At 36.6% G+C, this 17,325-nt stretch overlaps 2 protein-coding genes across 2 annotated transcripts in view; one reads left to right on the top strand and one right to left on the bottom strand.

Annotated features, from left to right (window-relative positions):
- LOC148270760 (uncharacterized) overlaps nucleotides 1–3,538 on the top strand; it is a 28,832-nt gene extending 25,294 nt beyond the window's left edge. Inside the window, exon 6 of the mRNA XM_088242220.1 lies at nucleotides 3,360–3,538. Within this exon, the coding sequence (XP_088098346.1) occupies nucleotides 3,360–3,461 (102 nt within the window). The 3' untranslated portion in view covers nucleotides 3,462–3,538. The remainder of the gene's footprint in view (nucleotides 1–3,359) is intronic.
- Nucleotides 3,539–15,122: 11,584 nt separating this feature from the next.
- LOC148270761 (uncharacterized) lies at nucleotides 15,123–17,237 on the bottom strand. Its single transcript, XM_088242222.1, has 2 exons — nucleotides 17,039–17,237; nucleotides 15,123–15,740 (listed from the first exon to the last, which is right to left on the bottom strand). Exons 1-2 carry the CDS (start codon nucleotides 17,219–17,221, stop codon nucleotides 15,294–15,296), a joined length of 630 nt encoding a protein of 209 aa, XP_088098348.1. The 5' UTR covers nucleotides 17,222–17,237; the 3' UTR covers nucleotides 15,123–15,293.
- Nucleotides 17,238–17,325: the final 88 nt, after the last annotated feature.

Here is a 17,325-nt window from a genome sequence, read left to right on the forward strand (position 1 = left end):
TTCGGCTGCCATTTCAGGCGCCAACTTCACACGGCTTACTCTGAAGATAGCTCCCGTAATGATAGCCGAAATGACTGAACGAATCCAACTTATTTACATGGGATCACCCAAAAAAGATACATATTGATAACAGCGACTGAAAACCTACGCGCCTTGGAACTCGTATGGTTATATTGAGGGCTCAAAGACAAAAAGTCAATTTAGAGAAAGGCCTCGTAAGTGCGTTGCGTCGCGTCATCGCAACGGATCAACGCACTGTATGCCACACCTGCGTAAAATATTGACGGTCAGTTTTTTATGCAGCCCTTCCCCGCTACGTCTCTCGTCCCTCGATCCGTTGAAACGTCGCCAGCAAAGACGCAATGCATAATGTGGCATGTCGCTAAAAAACAAATGTAAAACGATGCAGCGTTGACGCTGCGACGACGCAACATCATCCATGTCCGCTCCCTAGATGGAGCATATGGTGTCCACGAAGATCCTCCAGGCATCTCGGTCGGCTGCCAGCTCCTGTGCGTCCTCCCAAGTCAGGTTAGCGTCCCGTAGTTCTGACACGAACTGCCGACGAACAGTCAGCAGCGGACGCCCAGGACGTCGAGAACCTTATGCCTCGTAAAGTAGGCAAGCGTGGTTAAGGCTCTCAGGAGGCATCCGCAGTACATGGCCAAGCCAACCGTATTGCCTCCGTTTGATGACAGTTGTCACCGGAGTTTGCTGCGTCCGTTCTCTTATTACTTCATTCTGCACAAAGTCAAACCACCGCACGCCCGAGATTCTTCTGAGACACCTATTCTCAAAACTCAATATTTTGCTGTTTTGGGCCCTAGTGAGGTTCCACGATTCGCATCCATAGAGGAGAATAGGTGTTATGCAGGCGTTATATATAACACATGTCAGATGTTCACGCCTATAGGCGGCATTTGGTTTTCACTGAGTAAATATCCGATCTCCAGACAGCCTTCACACTGTAGCATGTTGCGCCTGCTACTCCTAGCTGCACTCCCAGTTCTTTTTGAAAGCTGCCATTTTCCGTAATATATACTGCAATTGCGACAACGCAACACAACGCACTAATGAGGCCTTACCGTACTCAGTTTCGCTTACAATGGATATAGCCACATTGGTTTTTTAGTGTCACAAATAACTAGTACTTCGGATATTGATTTTAATATTCATACTCTCAAAAATTCACAAAAAAAAATAGAGGTCATTTCTCTTACACGAGTTTTCACAAAAAAACAACCAAATCAGTTTTAATTTTCAACAGTCAAACCTCTAGAGCAGCGATCGGCAATCGGCGACCCGAGGAGTGTTCCCTCCTGGCCCTGCGGGTTCCTGTTCATTTCCTGAACGGACCATTATACATCATGCAGCCTGACCACCAACCGATGATGATTTTACTTTAATTATTCGTACATCAGAATGTTCTGGGTAACGAGTGTTGCATTCGGCATGTTTTCTATTAAAATGTCGTTTCAAATTGTATCCTTTGCAGCAATTCTGTAATTGCACATTGGTTTCAAATCGGTTGTCTCGGGCTCGAGCAACGTCGACTGTCGCGTGGCCCCCTAAAAGAATCAACATATTCACACGGCCCGACACCAGAACTAATTGCTGACCGCTGCTCTACAGACCTAGGGTCCCCGCGAGTTGCAAAAATTACTCTTTTGTGTGTATATTTTGTATATAAAATAGCATTAAATCGCTTGAACCATTACTAATAATGTGTGAAAATAAGACAATTTGCATCGAATGCTGATTTTTTTACTAACAATTCCTATATATCTGTACCTCGGAGGCAGACGGATGCAAATCCAAACATCAGATGTTCAACACAAGCCTAAAGAATCTACTTTCTCTAAGTGATTTCTAATAAATTATAATCTGAATTTGTATTTTTAGTATCTCAATACATTGGTTCTTTCATTATAAGACGCGCATTTCTTCAAAATCAATGAACACGGTCATAAACTGGACACAAAAATCAAAATATCATTTCATCAAATTCTGAATTTGCATCCGTCTGACTATGAGGTACAGATATTATTGTGCCTTTTTTACATTTCTTTTTAGTTAGTCAATTTTTTAATACATCTTTTAGGGAAATATTTGCATTCTTATGATTTTATTATAGAAATAAAGGAAGAGTTGCTGGTCGATTATTTAAAGCTGGCGCTTTCTCAAAATTTACACAAACGCATTATGTAATATCTGTGAAGAAGCGTATGGTATGAAATCATACGGCATACGCATTATGAAAATAATCTCTGTCCCTCTCGCGCTCAGACGCGCTTATGAGCGTGACATAGACAACTATTGCTTTGTTAGTTGCTAATGATATGGTAATAAAACATACGTAGGATGCTTCTGCGTTCGTCTGAATTTTGCTGGGATTCTTAATAGTAAAAAAATGATAATATCTCTTCATCTAATCTAATCATGTATGTCGATAATATAGTGCTGGTGCGTTCGTAAAATTTAAACACATACACATTTTTAATGTACAGAATATTGATTTAAAAAACTTTCATATTCAACTTAAGTCAATTATGCCATATTTAAAAATTCCCTTTTGCATTCGAGAAAAAAAAACAATCAGCTGAGGAAATTTCGTATATTTCTTTTATAACTTGTCGCTCACAAAAAAAATCTGCCAAAAATGGCGGCAGAAAACTAGCCTTTTTATTATTTAGTTTGTTGAAAATATCAACACAATATTATTTTTCTTAAGCCATTGTATTTTTTTTGATATACACAACCCTTTACTCTAACACCGATTTGAAAAAAGGTAGCACATTTGTTAAAATTTAATATAACCTTTTTAAAATCAACAGCCTTTAGATTTTAAATGCCTAAGTGTAAGTTTTGCAAACGCGCCAGTAGCTCAATCACAAATAACTATCGACATGCTAATAAGCGACGTGATAACAATTTTTCACCATGGTCGTTTATCGTACTCGCAATCACAATGGAACATCCGTGAACACTATTGACAAGTTAGTTTGCCATATTTTTTACCGAAATTATTTAACAACATTTTGAGAACGTCTAAATGTTTTTATACAATGCTGAATTTTACTCCTATAAGATTAAAATTTGTCGCAACAGTGGGAAAAAATTGTGTTGTTACGGATTCGCCGAATATTTCAATTTTGGGACCAGTTGTCGTAGAGTGGGGTTCGACTCCTGACCGTGTGTTGACCTGATCACCGGGACTACGACCCGATTAAATATAATGTAAGCTAGAAAATGACATTCCGTGTTTTTTATTAATGAATTTAAATAAATAAACAGGTGGATTAAATAAAAAAATATTGTCGGTAAGACAGAATTAAACGTGGCATGTATTCTCTCCCTAGCAACCGCAGTACCGCGCGGGGGCTGGCCTGGGAGCCCCGCGTGCCTCGGCGCCCTCGGGGGCCTCGCAGCAGTTCGATGACAGTTCCTTCGAGTTATTCTAATCACTACTTTACGGCCAACACCGAGAAACAGTTTTTGTATTTTTACTGTACTAATAAAAATATGTTGTTCTTCCAAATTGTGTTTTCATTTAAGTTGTTAATTGAGTTATTGTGACATGTAGCGTTCTCTAGTGGGATGCTTCGATATGTGCTTCTGCCGTATTGTATGGATACCGATATTTATGGAAAAGTATCGGCGATATTGATACCGATCTGTATCCAAGATGAACAATACAGTACAGATGAAGTTGCTTATGAGCTTGTGGAAAATATTAGGTATAATGTGGTTCGATTTTATAATTTACATTGTCCGAGAACTGGCGCAGCAGCCTCCTATAATGAACGTGCTGTGGATGACCTACGTTGCCTCTTCTTCACACCTTCCCGCTGTCCTGGAAGACCGTCGATGACGATCTTTCTGCTTTATTTGGGGGAACTAAAGGACACGGGATGAGGAATTTATTAATAAATAAAATATATGGACTGGTGTAAAGTGGCCAATGACAGGTCATAAGCCCCGTAGATGCCTAGACTTCTCTATAATGTTCTTCATCTTTGTTGTAATATGTTAATTAACAATGGTGGACGAACACGCCGACTACTTCACAAAGAGGCGGATTTATCTCCACTCGATTTCCTCATTCAGGATTTTTACCCGAGAGCAGCGATCGAGTCTGGTTCTGGTTCTGTAGTCTTCATCTGCCTGGACACAGACAATCAAAATCAAAACAAAAATTAACTTACAAATAATATGGCATTAATTTCTAGAATTGAAAAATAATACAAAGAGCATATTTCAAAATATGTTTATTTAGGTACTATAAAATTACAAGATACATTCAGAATGGGTATTTTCATTTACAATAAAGTACCATTTACACGGGGACAATGCAATAGACAAGGCAATATTGTCTTGTCCCAGCTCCGTGGACAGCCACAACGCGCCGGACAGCGCGCTGAGACAATACGAAAGTTTGACCGCAGTTCACACGTGAGCGCTGTGAAAATGGATACACAACTGCATTTGTTACGAGCCAGTTTGCGAAAAATATTTTTGTATTGGAATTCTTTTAACAATTGAATTTAAATAAAAAAATACATTTTTTCTCTTGACATTTGGGGTAGAAAGATGTTGAGCAAATCGCTATTGTTCGTACGCGTACACGAGGAGACATTGTTCCTTGGAGATAGCCTCCCTGTGACAATGTCTCGGAACAATGTCCTGTTCACACGCGGACAAGAGGTCAGATCCTGGGTAGAAAAATATTGTATTATCCACTTGTAAACGGTACTTAAATGTAATATACACAGAAATTAAGTAACATTCCTCAGGCTTTTGGAAAAGTTAAAGAGTACAGGGTTTTATATGCTTATGAGCTGAGGTACATTTGAAAAGGGAAAAATATTGATTTAAAAAATCATATTCTACACAAATGTATAATATGGTAAAGTAATTTATCTGAATGATTTTTTATTTGTGGCTTAGCTCATGAGAAAAATGAGATCATATGTATCCTATAGTAGATTGCTAAGAAAAAGGTCAATAAAATAAATTTGATAAAAAAAGATCATGAAAAACAAACCTATTTTTGTCAGTAAAAGTTATTTTTATGAATTACAAAGTTATTTACTTAAGTCAAATTATCATTTTTATAATTGTCAAATTATAAATATAAATATATATATACTCGCTTTTGCAAGGTTTTTATGGCATTATCACTGATCATAGCCTTGTTTTCTAAAGAAGCCCATAAGCTTACGACATACAATTAATATTAAGGAGTTTCCAAGCTCAAAAAAATAAACATTTGTTGTTAGAGTTGGTGCAGAAAACACTTGATTCTTTAAGCAATTTTAAAAGATAGTAAAGAAATTGATTCTAAATCCGTTACAACAGAGAGGGAAAACACTTTTGAGGAGGGAATATGGAAGTCTAGGCATTTACAGGGCTTATGACCTGTCATTGGCTGGTTTAAGCTAGACTTCCATATTCCCTTCTCAAAAATGTTTTCCATCTCCGTTGCGACAAATTTAGATCTAATAACTCCCTACGGAGGAAATCCAGCCATTCTGCAAACATTTGGACATACTAAAAACATTGTTGAATTAACTAACCGGTAAAAGAAGAAGTATAAAAATTGGAAAATTATTTTCAGGCATTGCCTAGTGGGTGAATGGGTTCAGCCGTATGAATCTCACGCACGTGACGAAGGTTTCGGCTCTTTTACTTCACCAAAGTCAACAGATGGAAGAGTTGAGGAAATGTGGATGTTCAAACATGGGCAGAATGGTGAATGTTACACAGTGTGTGAAGTGGCCACTTGAACCAGCCAATGACAGGTCATAAGCCATGTGAATGGCTAGACTTCCATATTCATTTCTCAAAAATGTTTTCCCTCTCTGTTGCGACAAATTTAGATCTAAATAACTCCCTTGGGAGGAAATCCAGCCAGTCTGCAAACATTTGGAAATACTCAAAACATTGTGGACATAATGTTGTTTTAAAGGAATGAGAGAATATCTAGAGATTCATAAGCAAAAACTCAGTGTTCATATGACACGCACAGATTTTACGGTTTAGAAATATTTGAAATACGAGTAATATGTTTTTACTTATGATTGATATATTCTTTTTTAATTTGCATAAAATTGAAAAATACTTGAACGTGTCATATCTCAAAATACGACTTTAGCAAATAACTGCCTTTTTTGCTTATGACCACCGAATATGACAAAGTATTTTAGAGTTCTCCATCATTTGGTCTCCAAATTAAAAAATTCATTCGGATAGAATTGAAGCTATCAAAAGAAAATTGCTGAAAAAATTTAATTATAAATTCTACAATTATTTTAAGGTTTGCATAATTTTCTATAAAGATAATGTTCGGAAAATCACTTTTGAGTTATTATATCTTATGTATTATAATATACAGGGCTACATATTTACAAATAAACATAATTACATATGAAATGCAGTCAGCTCACTGACGATTTCACTCAACAGAGTCTCCGTCGCCTGCCGGGCGTGGTTTGAAGTCTGTGTTAGATCTAACAATGGCAGTTGATTCTGTACAACTTTCTCTCCTGAACATAAGTGCTGTATTTGATACGGTTAGTTACAAAATTCTTCCCGAAAGACTCGAAAAGTTTGCGGTATTTTAGTTATACTCTTACACTACTCTCGCAGGTTCACAGAGTAACAACAGGAGTACCGCATGGATCGGTTTTAGGGCCACTGCTTTATATACTATGTACATACAAAAGACGTGGAAAGGATCATTACATCTTGCGGCCTATTTTTGCGCTGATGACACACAATATACTTTTTCTGCGAGATAAATATAACGTACGTAAACTGAAAATGGAAAGGTTTTTTAATCTACTTTATACAGCCAGAATTTTGACGGCCAAAAGTACCTTTATACAAGCGGTGGCCAACCGGTCGATTGCTGCCATTAGGCCTGTCAATCAGAGCTATTAGGCCCGTCGATCGCTACAAGGCAAAGAAATTGAGTGGTCAGTTAAATTCATCAGGTATTCGTACAATATTGACCCTTACAAAATGTCCCACAAATTTACAGAGATGCTTAAAATTAACCGTATCGTCTGCTTAGAGGTAAAACTCATTATTTGCATAAATCATGTTTCTGAGATAATGAGGTTCAAAAATGTTTTTACATTTTCTCAAATATTTTACTTATTTTTTAATGAATTAAAAAAAGATATACTTTAGCAAGTGTGGTAAATATTTATCTTTAGATCTTTGTTAATTTTTTAATTATTTTAGTTTTGTTTTTGATTCAAAATTGAAAAATCGCAATGAATGAATTTCACTTGTCAGGAAAAAAGTGACCTTCGTCAGTTAATGATATTAATTATTGAATGGCCAATGGCCTACTAGATGGGCCATCCCTGTAGCTTTCTCTTTCTATCGCCTTGGTATTTGAGAGAAAGTGATTTCCCCCCGCTTGTCCCCACCTACCCCCCACCCGAAAGATGGGGTTTAGTGGGCCATTGTCAGGAGGAAGCAATAGATACATCTTAAACCATTGACAAGTAAAATTCATTAAGTCATTAAGTGACTTTTACCTGCAAAATTTATATCGATTCAACAAGTAAAAATCATCATGAATTTTACTTCTCACAAAAATTTGAAATAATGTAATTAATGATTTTTGAATGATTTTATTTTATTGTACTTCCACTTTAGGCAGATAATGACTTTTAAATATCATACATTGAATGTAGATAATGAATTTTGTACACTCAACTCGTTTTGGCTCAATATTGCAAATAATGAGTTTTATCTCTAACCAGACGATATTTCACTGGAAAATTAAATTGTCACTCAGTGCTTGGGAAAAACAGGCGAGTGGATGGCTAAAAATCAACTTATCCTCAATTCGTCTAAAACATAAAAGGTTTGGGTGGCCACATTAAGAAGGTAAAGTAAATCAAAAGATCCCTCCTTCACACCTGCTATTACCCTTGCTGTTAGGCTTTAAAGCATTTACATTGATACTGAACTTTCGCTTGAAAAGCTGATCAGCGAGACAGTGCATGTTTCTACCAGCTAAGGGAAATTAAGTGTATTCGAAAGAATTAGTGGAAAGTTTTAAGAATGCCTACTTTTGCGCGAACGCCTTCTTAAAAATAAGACCATGGTATATATGTCGCCGCCAGATCGGCTGTTCACTCAATGCCTGACCAATTAAATGGCTAACGGGCTCTTAGCCAAAATGCTGAAAGCAACATTCAACGAAAGGGCTGAACATCTTTTTAATTTTAATACAAAAATAATAATTAAATTTCCAATAATTTATTTCTGTAAATTAACTTTTCTTTGTATATTCTCACATCTAAAAAAATTCATTGTTTTATTTTTAAATTTATTCTGTTATGTGAGGTTTGGTTAGGATAGGTTGGGTTAGGTTTAATAATAAAGAAAAACAGTTTTAAAACAGTAACCTAACCTAACCACGTGGTTTTTGGTTCAGCCATTTCCTTTCCATCTTAAATCATTCGACGAACAGCCTAGCCATTCAATTGAGTGGCTGAATCAACTATTTGGCAGCTACATATATACCAATTATGGTATCAAGGCAAAAAGCTTTGATACCATAACTGTTTTAAACATCCACGGTACTTAAACACTAAACAAATCAATATTGGATTTTCAAAATAGTTTAAAAATTTATATCTAACCTAAAAATATTTGAGACACTATTCAGATACATATATTGTTGATTTTTAGTACGTATCAAAGGTAAAAAGGCTAAGTGAAATCCGGCGCCGCGTCTAACGGTATCTAGTGGCCCGTCACCTACTGAAAAGGGACTGGGATACATAAGTCTGTAAATCAATACGAGCATATTACTCTCCGTCCCTTGTAAGCAAGTGTCTGGTTCTTTGTGCCAACTGAACCTATGAAAGTCCGGCTCTGCCGAAATTGAGTTACTTCTTTTAACATTAAAATCAGTTATTGGTATGTATCTTACGTAACCTTAGTAGTTTAAACATCTGTTTTAGCTACATTGTTTTGTAATTGATTGAAAATACAAAAGGTCGTGCTCATTTTCCATTTCGAAAATCTTTAATTGACTCTCTCACTTCTCACTTTATGGCGTATTAGTTACATAGCCTTTATACCGTCGATATTATGTTACAGCACTCAATAAAGTACTTATTAGGTAAGTAATGTATTGGAAATGTTTTTTAATCTACTCTATACAGCCAGAATTTTGATGACTAAAAGTACCCTTATATCAGCGGTGGCCAACCGATCGATCGCAGCTATTAAGGCCTGTTGATCGCGGCTATTAAAGCCTGTTGATCGCGGCTATTAGGCCCGTTGATCACAACTATTAAGCCTGTCGATCACAACTATTAGGCCCGTTGATCACAACTATTAGGCCTATCGATCGCGGCTGTTAAGGTCCGTTGATCGCGGCCATTAGGCCCGTTGATCACAACTATTAAGCCTATCGATCACAGTTATTAGGCCTTTCGATCGTGACAAGACAAATAAATTGAGTGGTCGGTCGAGTTCATCAGTTACCGTTCAATATTGACACTTACGAAAACTGCCACAAATTTGCAGAGATGCTTAAAATGAACCATATTTCACTGGAAAATGAAATTCTCTGCCCTGTTATACATTTCTGAAAGCAAGGTCAGGCTCTGGTCTAGATATCTGGACATTCAGAGGAATATCCTAATTTAAAAGATATTTGTGTGAATCGGCATTTTCATACTTAAAACAATGGAAAAGTAAGCACCGTCCTCGCTTGACATATGTTAGATTCTTTAAGGTTAAGGTTGGTCATATCCCAGCTACAAACCTGACTTTGCTACCCTAGCCTAATCCCATTTGTCTGATCGTATTGGATGCGTGATAAAAATACATTTTTCAATTAAATGTATGGCAAAGCTTGTGATAAAATTCTGATTAAATAATTAATAGATTGCACGGACTCTGGACAGGGAAGTAGATCTCGGGTCTGATCAAGTTAGCTACCCCTGCTTTATAAGAGTTTGTGAACTCCGCGAGTCAAAATGTTTAAAACAGCGATAACAATGGTTTATTATTTGCTAATTTATATGTGCCATTAATCATTCGATTCGCTATTTTTAAGCATTTCCTTACGGTGTAAAAACAGGCCACAGCCGATACAAGCCACCTGATCCATACATGTTATAAACATATTAACTTTATAAAGTTTTTCACTGCAGTAAATTTAATAGAATATTATTTTTTTAAGTGAAAAAATAAGGGATCATCCCTTTAAAGTAAATATAAACCTTGTACATTATAAGCAAGGTAAAAAATAATGCAACTCCCATGTAAAAATAAATAGGAAAACCCCGCTTTATATTATTACGAATTGATTATCAAAGAAAAAATATTAACCCTGTGGGACCCGGAATCGTATGCCCTCTGCTGTTTGACCTACTATCGTCTTAAGGACAGTGCAACAGGTTAATCGCGCATAATCCTATACGTAAACAACAAAAGAGTAAAAATATCCAAAATACTGATTACCTAGAACGGATGTCAAACTGCTGACAGTAAGGGAAATAGTGTACGACGCACGCGTACTCCCTGTGCTCACCTATGGGTCCGAAACATCACCCATCAATAAAAGAATCCTACACAGGCTTAAGGAGACACAGAGAGCGATGGAAAGAAGAATGTCAAACAGGATTGATGGATCGCAAGACGAATCAGTGGACCAGCGAAAGTAAAAAAAAATGTGGTAATGAAGTGGAATTGGGCGGGTCGTGTTTCTCGGGTGTCAGACGGTAGATGAACAAAAAAAGTGGTGGACTGGAGGCCGAAAACAGGGCGCGGCGGTGTAGGGAGGCTCCAGACCAGATGGTCCGACGATATGAGAAGAGTTGCAGGTCTTGGACCAGTGGCAAAGGGTGGCAGATGACAGGGAATTGTGGAGGTCCAAACGGGAGGCCTTTGTGCAACACTGGACTCAAGATGAAGACTGAGTAAGTAAATAGAAGATGACCTCAACTCCCCACTCAGTAGTAAAGAAAACACTATGGACAAGTACCACAAAAACAGTAGCACCCTTGGGTACCATCAGTAGTTTAAAAGAGTTCAGTTCCGACATGAAGTAGTTTGGATCGGTTTAATTTAGTTATCGCTTTTACTCTCACATTTCAATACTAAATTCTGTATTTTATTTAACATGTAAATAAATACACGTGGAAGCATCAACGTCGTTTTTTTCCGTGATATCCAACTGGTGTAGGGGCTCCTGCATCAACAAGAAAAATCCCACAAGCCCTTTAATCGCACGGGGCTGATCAATGGTCTCAAGGTTTTCATATTTAATAATTTATTTGTGACTTAGAATTTCAAGTGTTCAGTGATATTTAGTAAACTTGCTGTTCAGATGGATTTCATTTTAATTTAACATGTTAACTGCGATAAAAAATAATCTAAGCTACTGTTTTTTGTTCGAAAGATTGCCATTTTATCCTTATTCTAGGCAATTGTTAAAATATTTTTTAAAATGGTGAAGTAGAAATAAAATCGTGATACATTTTACATACATGTATGAGAAATTGAATAAATTGGCATACAGTTGAAATTCCAAATAAATCCTTTTAATTCCAAATAGAAACATTTGAATTACTTATCCCATAGCAAACCGATCATTCAAATGACACAAACATTAATATGAGCCATAAACACACTCACTCAGTTTGATGTCCCGATTTAACCTATAAAAGTATATGTTTATTTTTTGCAAATGACTAAACAATTCGAGTCACTATGAGTCCAAAACAAAACCACTCACTCCAGTATCCTTTAACATAGCTATAAATATTTTCATTATTACTTCATAGCCAGAGTGCGCAATTAAATTTAATATTGACTAATCTCAAAACCACTCAGAGTAGCAATTTATTCAACCAAAAGTAAAACTGGCACCAAAAAATGACCTGCAGAACTAAAATGGCCCTAGAACTTAAACAACCCACTATTCTAAAATGACTCATGAAACTAAAATGCCCCATGAAACTAAAATGGCCCCCAGAACTAAAATGGCCCATGAAAGCAAAATACCCCAAGGAACTAAAATGGCCCCCAGAACTAAAATTACCCATGAAACTAAAATGTCCCGTGAAACTAAAATGGCTAATGAAAATAAAATGCCCCCCGGAAATAAAATGGCCCACATAACTAAAATGTCCCATGAAAGTAAAATGCCCCGCGGAACTAAAATGGCCCCCAGAACTAAAATGACCCATGAAACTAAAATGTCCCGTGAAACTAAAATGGCTAATGAAAATAAAATGCCCCCCGGAAATAAAATGGCCCACATAACTAAAATGTCCCATGAAAGTAAAATGCCCTGCGGAACTAAAATGGCCCCCAGAACTAAAATGACCCATGAAACTAAAATGACAAATGAAAGTAAAATGCCCCCAGAACTAAACTGGCTCACGTAACTAAAATGTTCCATAAAACTAAAATGGCCTGTGAAACTAAAATGGTCCACGGAACTAAAATGGCCCACGGAACAAAAATGACCTACAGAACTAAAATGGCCCACGGAACAAAAATGACCTACAGAACTAAAATGGCTCCCGGTTTCAAAATGGCCCATAGTATTAAAATATTAAAGAAATGTTATTGCTTAAAAATCAATTATGTTTGTAAATTACCTATAATTCTTATTGTGTTTTTCTGTTATTTGACATATTATTGTTAACAGGACATGGACAGGTATAGTGTTTTTGGAATGAGAATATTTTCAAAATCACATAATGGCTTCATTCAAACTCTTCCACAGATGCACAAACAAGTTAATGTAATACAATATGTTATGATTATTGATATGTTAATTTTAACTACTCGAATTAGAACGGGGCTTTACTCATAAATCTGGTATGAAAATGTGACAAATTATAGCGGTGGAGTAAAGATTCTTAACATCGCCTAAGGTTATACCCGGTATAGAACTGGAATGGCGACCATACAAGCTTAACCCATGGTTATACCTGGCTCCGAGGTGGTACAACGATGGAGCAGGCGCGCGATATGTCACAGTAGTAAAATGGATTGTATTTATCTCGAATTTGAACATTTTCAAAAACATCCTATCCTTCCAGAGATTTCAAAGTGAAATATCGTTTATGACAGTACAAATTACTATCAAATTTACATGACATAAATAAATTTTATTAAGCGAGGATGTTTTAGCAATGATTTTCGTTATATTATTCGTATTTACACATATGTGTTTTTAGTTGTGTTAATATAAGTTGCGTCCGTTTTTTTCCTTATTTAAATGAGCACTAGAAGTAAAAAATGGTAAAGGTTATTTGTCATTCGAAAGAAAATTTTCTGCTTTACAAGATGTTGTGTTGGTTTTACGTTACATAAATTATTTTACTTGATTACAAGTCTTAAGGCTGTATGAAGGCTGTTTGGATATCGGATAATTACTCAGTAAAAACCAAATGCTGCCTATATGCAAAAACGCAAAATTCAGAGTTTTGAGAATAGGTGTCTCAGAAGCATCTTGGGTGAGCGGTGGTTTGACTTTCTGAGGAATGAGGTGATAAGAGAACGGACGCAGCAAACTCCGGTGACAACTGTCGTCAAGCGGAGGCGATGCAGTTGGCTAGGCCATATACTGCGGATGCCTCCTGAGAGCCTTTACCACGCTTGCCTACTTTACACGGCGTCAGGTTCTGATGACTGCTGACTGTTCGTCGGCAGTTTATGTCAGAACTTCGGGACGAGGACCTGACTTGGGAGGGCGCAAAGGAGTTGGCAGCCGATAGATATGCATGGAGGATCTTTATGGATACCATATGCCCCAACTAGGGAGCGGACATGAAATGATGATGACAAGTCTTCAAAATGGAATTTCAAGTAGACGAAAGTGAGTAGAATAAAGCTGCTCGCGATATTTGCGCAGTGTTTACTAATTTAATGTCTTCTTGTTCTCTTTATTTGAAAAAAACGACACAAAATTTTTACTTAAATAAATTTTTAACATTAAAATCTTTAGTTGTGCTATTCTGAAACATGCTTTAAGTTCAAGGGATAAAAATGGAATGTCATAATGTTAATTAGTTTAAATTTAAAATAGAGCAATGTCTTCAAATACCTAGTCATTGTATAACTAAAACCGACTGATCACAAATTTATAATTTACGAAAGCGTGTTCACTAGTCAATATTTTTCAATATAATAAACAAAATTTATTAAAAGAAATTAATTATATTTTTGTACGATAAACAGAGATATTTTGCTGTCAAATTTTACTGTCCGGTCATGAAAATCCCGGTAGGCCGTCGATGACGATCTTTCGCATATTCGTTGCTCGAACTAAATGATGCGGGATTGATGCGAAAGGAGACGAGTGCTGGCTAGCTAATTTTCCTGGAGGCATCTGGAGATGTCCACATGCTCCACTTAGGGCGGATGTGGAAAAAGAAGAATACAGTTCTGTGAAGGAAATAGAACCAGAATCCTGGATAAATAATCAAATATCTATACACACTATGTAACATTCACCATTCTGCCCAAAGCGTCCATTTAAACCAGCCAATTACAAGTCATGAGCCCTGTAAATGCCTAGACTTCCATATCCCATTGTTTGAAAACATGTTTTCCTTCTCTGTTGCAAAAAATTAGATCGAAATCCGGCGTGTGTAAAAACATTTCAATATAGCCCACTTTTTGATTTAAAAATTAAACAATCTTGTAATTTTCAGCTTCCTAGTCCATCCTCTTCTCAAACCCCCAACCTCGAAGACTCTCCAACATACCACTGAATATTTTAAACCTAATTTTTATTGCACGTTTGGCTGCGGTGGTGTTTGCATCCCTTTTAACTCTGCATGTAATTGATGTATTTTTCCGTTAATACTATGTATACTAGTGTCCTGACGAAGAGACGGGTACGTCTCGAAACCGGTAGACATAAAAAGTCGGTAAGTGGTTACATACTAATATTTACTAACATTAGTTAGGTATAACTAACCCAAGTATCAAAGTATGTACATACTTTTGTAGTGTCGATTAAAAAATTTTAAGTGCTTTCTTGTGAAGTTGAAGAAAATCACATGCATCGTTGTTATACGATCATGACGATGTGGTCGTATTTCCTAAAACCAAATATACACATAATGTATGTATTCTGAAGTCGTATTTATAAATTACAAGGAAAAGGAGCAGTTTACAAAAATGTTATTAAGTAGATTAAATCTCTCATTTGTACACGAAGAATATTTTTATTCTATTTATCGTAATGTTAAATGCATTGGCACAGAATTGATTATACATTAATGACGTTAAATCGAAGGAAAAAAAACATCTTTTAAAAAGACCGTACTATTTTCTAGCTGTCTTTTTCTTTGTTTGATTTCAAAGTTTCCATTTACGAGCGAAGATTCAAGTTTGACTTTGGAGTCCGTGTCTTTGCCTTTTTTCCTATGTTTATTAGCCAAATTACTAGCGGGGATTTTGTTGGAATCGTCTGCTTTCGCATCGAGCATTTGCAGATTAGTTTCTAATATTGTCGTGCGGTTTTCTAGTTCTGTGAGTTTTTGTTCTAAGATGTTTTTAATAGCCTCTTGTTCCTTGACTTTTTCCTCGTAGTCTGACGGCGCGCTGTCAGCCGGCGCCTTGGGAAGTCGCTTGGCCTTGGGGACTCTGTAAATTCTCTCCACGAGTCCTCTGGTGATGCTGCCGGGTATGCGCTGGTGTCGCTCGATGACGGCTTCCATGGACTTTACGACCTGAAGAGAAGATATAAAAAGTCAAAACACGAATGGTGCTTAAGCTGGGTTCACGAGGACAATATAATAGATGGGACAGTGGGACAATTCGACTATAGTTCACACGCGGAACGTTGCAAAAACAAATACACAATATAATTTATTTTATACCAATATGTATTGTAATTGTTGGAGGACGAACTATGTAAATAATAAAATTAAAGAACGACTGAAACCCAGTATTTCCATAGCAGCTACAATTGCCTCCGCTGCGTTTTCTCTGCACTATTTGTCCAGCGGCGAGTGGTGACTTTTTATAGGTAAGCTACAAAAATGATTATAAATTTGTTCCTACAAAAAAATATTATATAAATGCCTATTTTCTTTTTTGTGGTTCTATGAGGTACAACATCATCTCTCCGTTTCAGCTATTTGTTTTTAAAGGAAACAATAGAGAAATATCACATACTACGAATACAGATAAAAATGCGTAAAATGGATTTAGAGTCATTAATTGAATTTTCAAAATCAATATGGATATTGTGGAGAAATGTTTTCATACATAAATTTAAGATAGAACTTGAAAAAATATGTCATACGAAAAACACAACATGTTGGGCCTTGACAGTTGTGGCGTCAAGATTCGTGACAATGTTCTTAACAAATTTGAATGGTCAGAACAAATAAACATGAATCGAGACGTATTAGGGGCGTGGCCAATGGAATGACCGTTTTTGCGGGATTTTAAAATTACAAATTTAAAAATATTTTTTCGCTACTAATAATCAGCAAAAAATGTATTTTTTTACCTTTATTACTTTAAAAATGTTTTAAAAAAAGTGATATTTTCCTATTATTAATAATCTATCAATTTAATTAAAACTTTTTATTTTAACTATTTAATTACATTTACACAGTGAAATAAGCCACATACCCGAAAACCGTTTTAAAGACCAAAGGTTTTCCTAAACAGGGATTTCAATTGAATTTAACTCTACTGACCGCAACTACTCTCTACTCTCTTCTTTCTTCATTGTCCCTTTCAAGGTGTGTGTCAATCCTGTCAACTATGATGAAATCCAGCATTTGTCCAAAAACAATTAGGCATCCCAAAATGTTGTTGAATAATAAATAATAAAAATCATATCGAACAATACGTGTCATAAAAAACACATTTTAAAAAAAAAAAAAATATTATATGGATGAAAATGTGTGGAAAACGAGTGCGGGATTATTTCCCCCGAGCGCGGGCAGATCTACTTTCAACTTGCTTTTGTTTTCAGCGAAGAACATCCGCTTTTAAAAACAATATTCTCTACCTTCTGGTGCAGTTGGTCGGGCGTAAGTGTGCCATCGTGGGGGATAGGCTCGCCGAGGTGTGTGAGCAGTTTGACAGGGAAGCCCCCGTACACGGGGGCCAGGGGCACCCGGGTCACGCTGTAGATCCACAGGAACAGGCGGCGCAGAAGCCCCACAGTGCGGAACGCCTCGCGCAGGTTCATTGTGAATACGGGAATTATCGGCTGGGGAAAAAACAATTTGAAGACATGAACATATATTTTTAAAACAAGGGTATTAGTCAACCTATCATTGTTGTGTCAACCGA

The sequence above is a fragment of the Micrasema longulum genome, unplaced genomic scaffold, assembly GCF_059751315.1.
Source record: "Micrasema longulum isolate JH-2025_06_02 unplaced genomic scaffold, ASM5975131v1 h1tg003436l, whole genome shotgun sequence".
NCBI lineage: Eukaryota > Metazoa > Arthropoda > Insecta > Trichoptera > Brachycentridae > Micrasema > Micrasema longulum.

What these genes read in the sequence shown, in the direction of transcription:
- LOC148270761 (XM_088242222.1), bottom strand. Translation starts at nt 17,221, where the DNA reads ATGAACCTGCGCGAGGCGTTCCGCACTGTGGGGCTTCTGCGCCGCCTG. An exon ending in CCGACCAACTGCACCAGAAG is followed by an intron (nt 15,741 to 17,038) that starts GTAGAGAATATT and finishes TCTTCTCTTCAG; the next exon opens with GTCGTAAAGTCCATGGAAGC.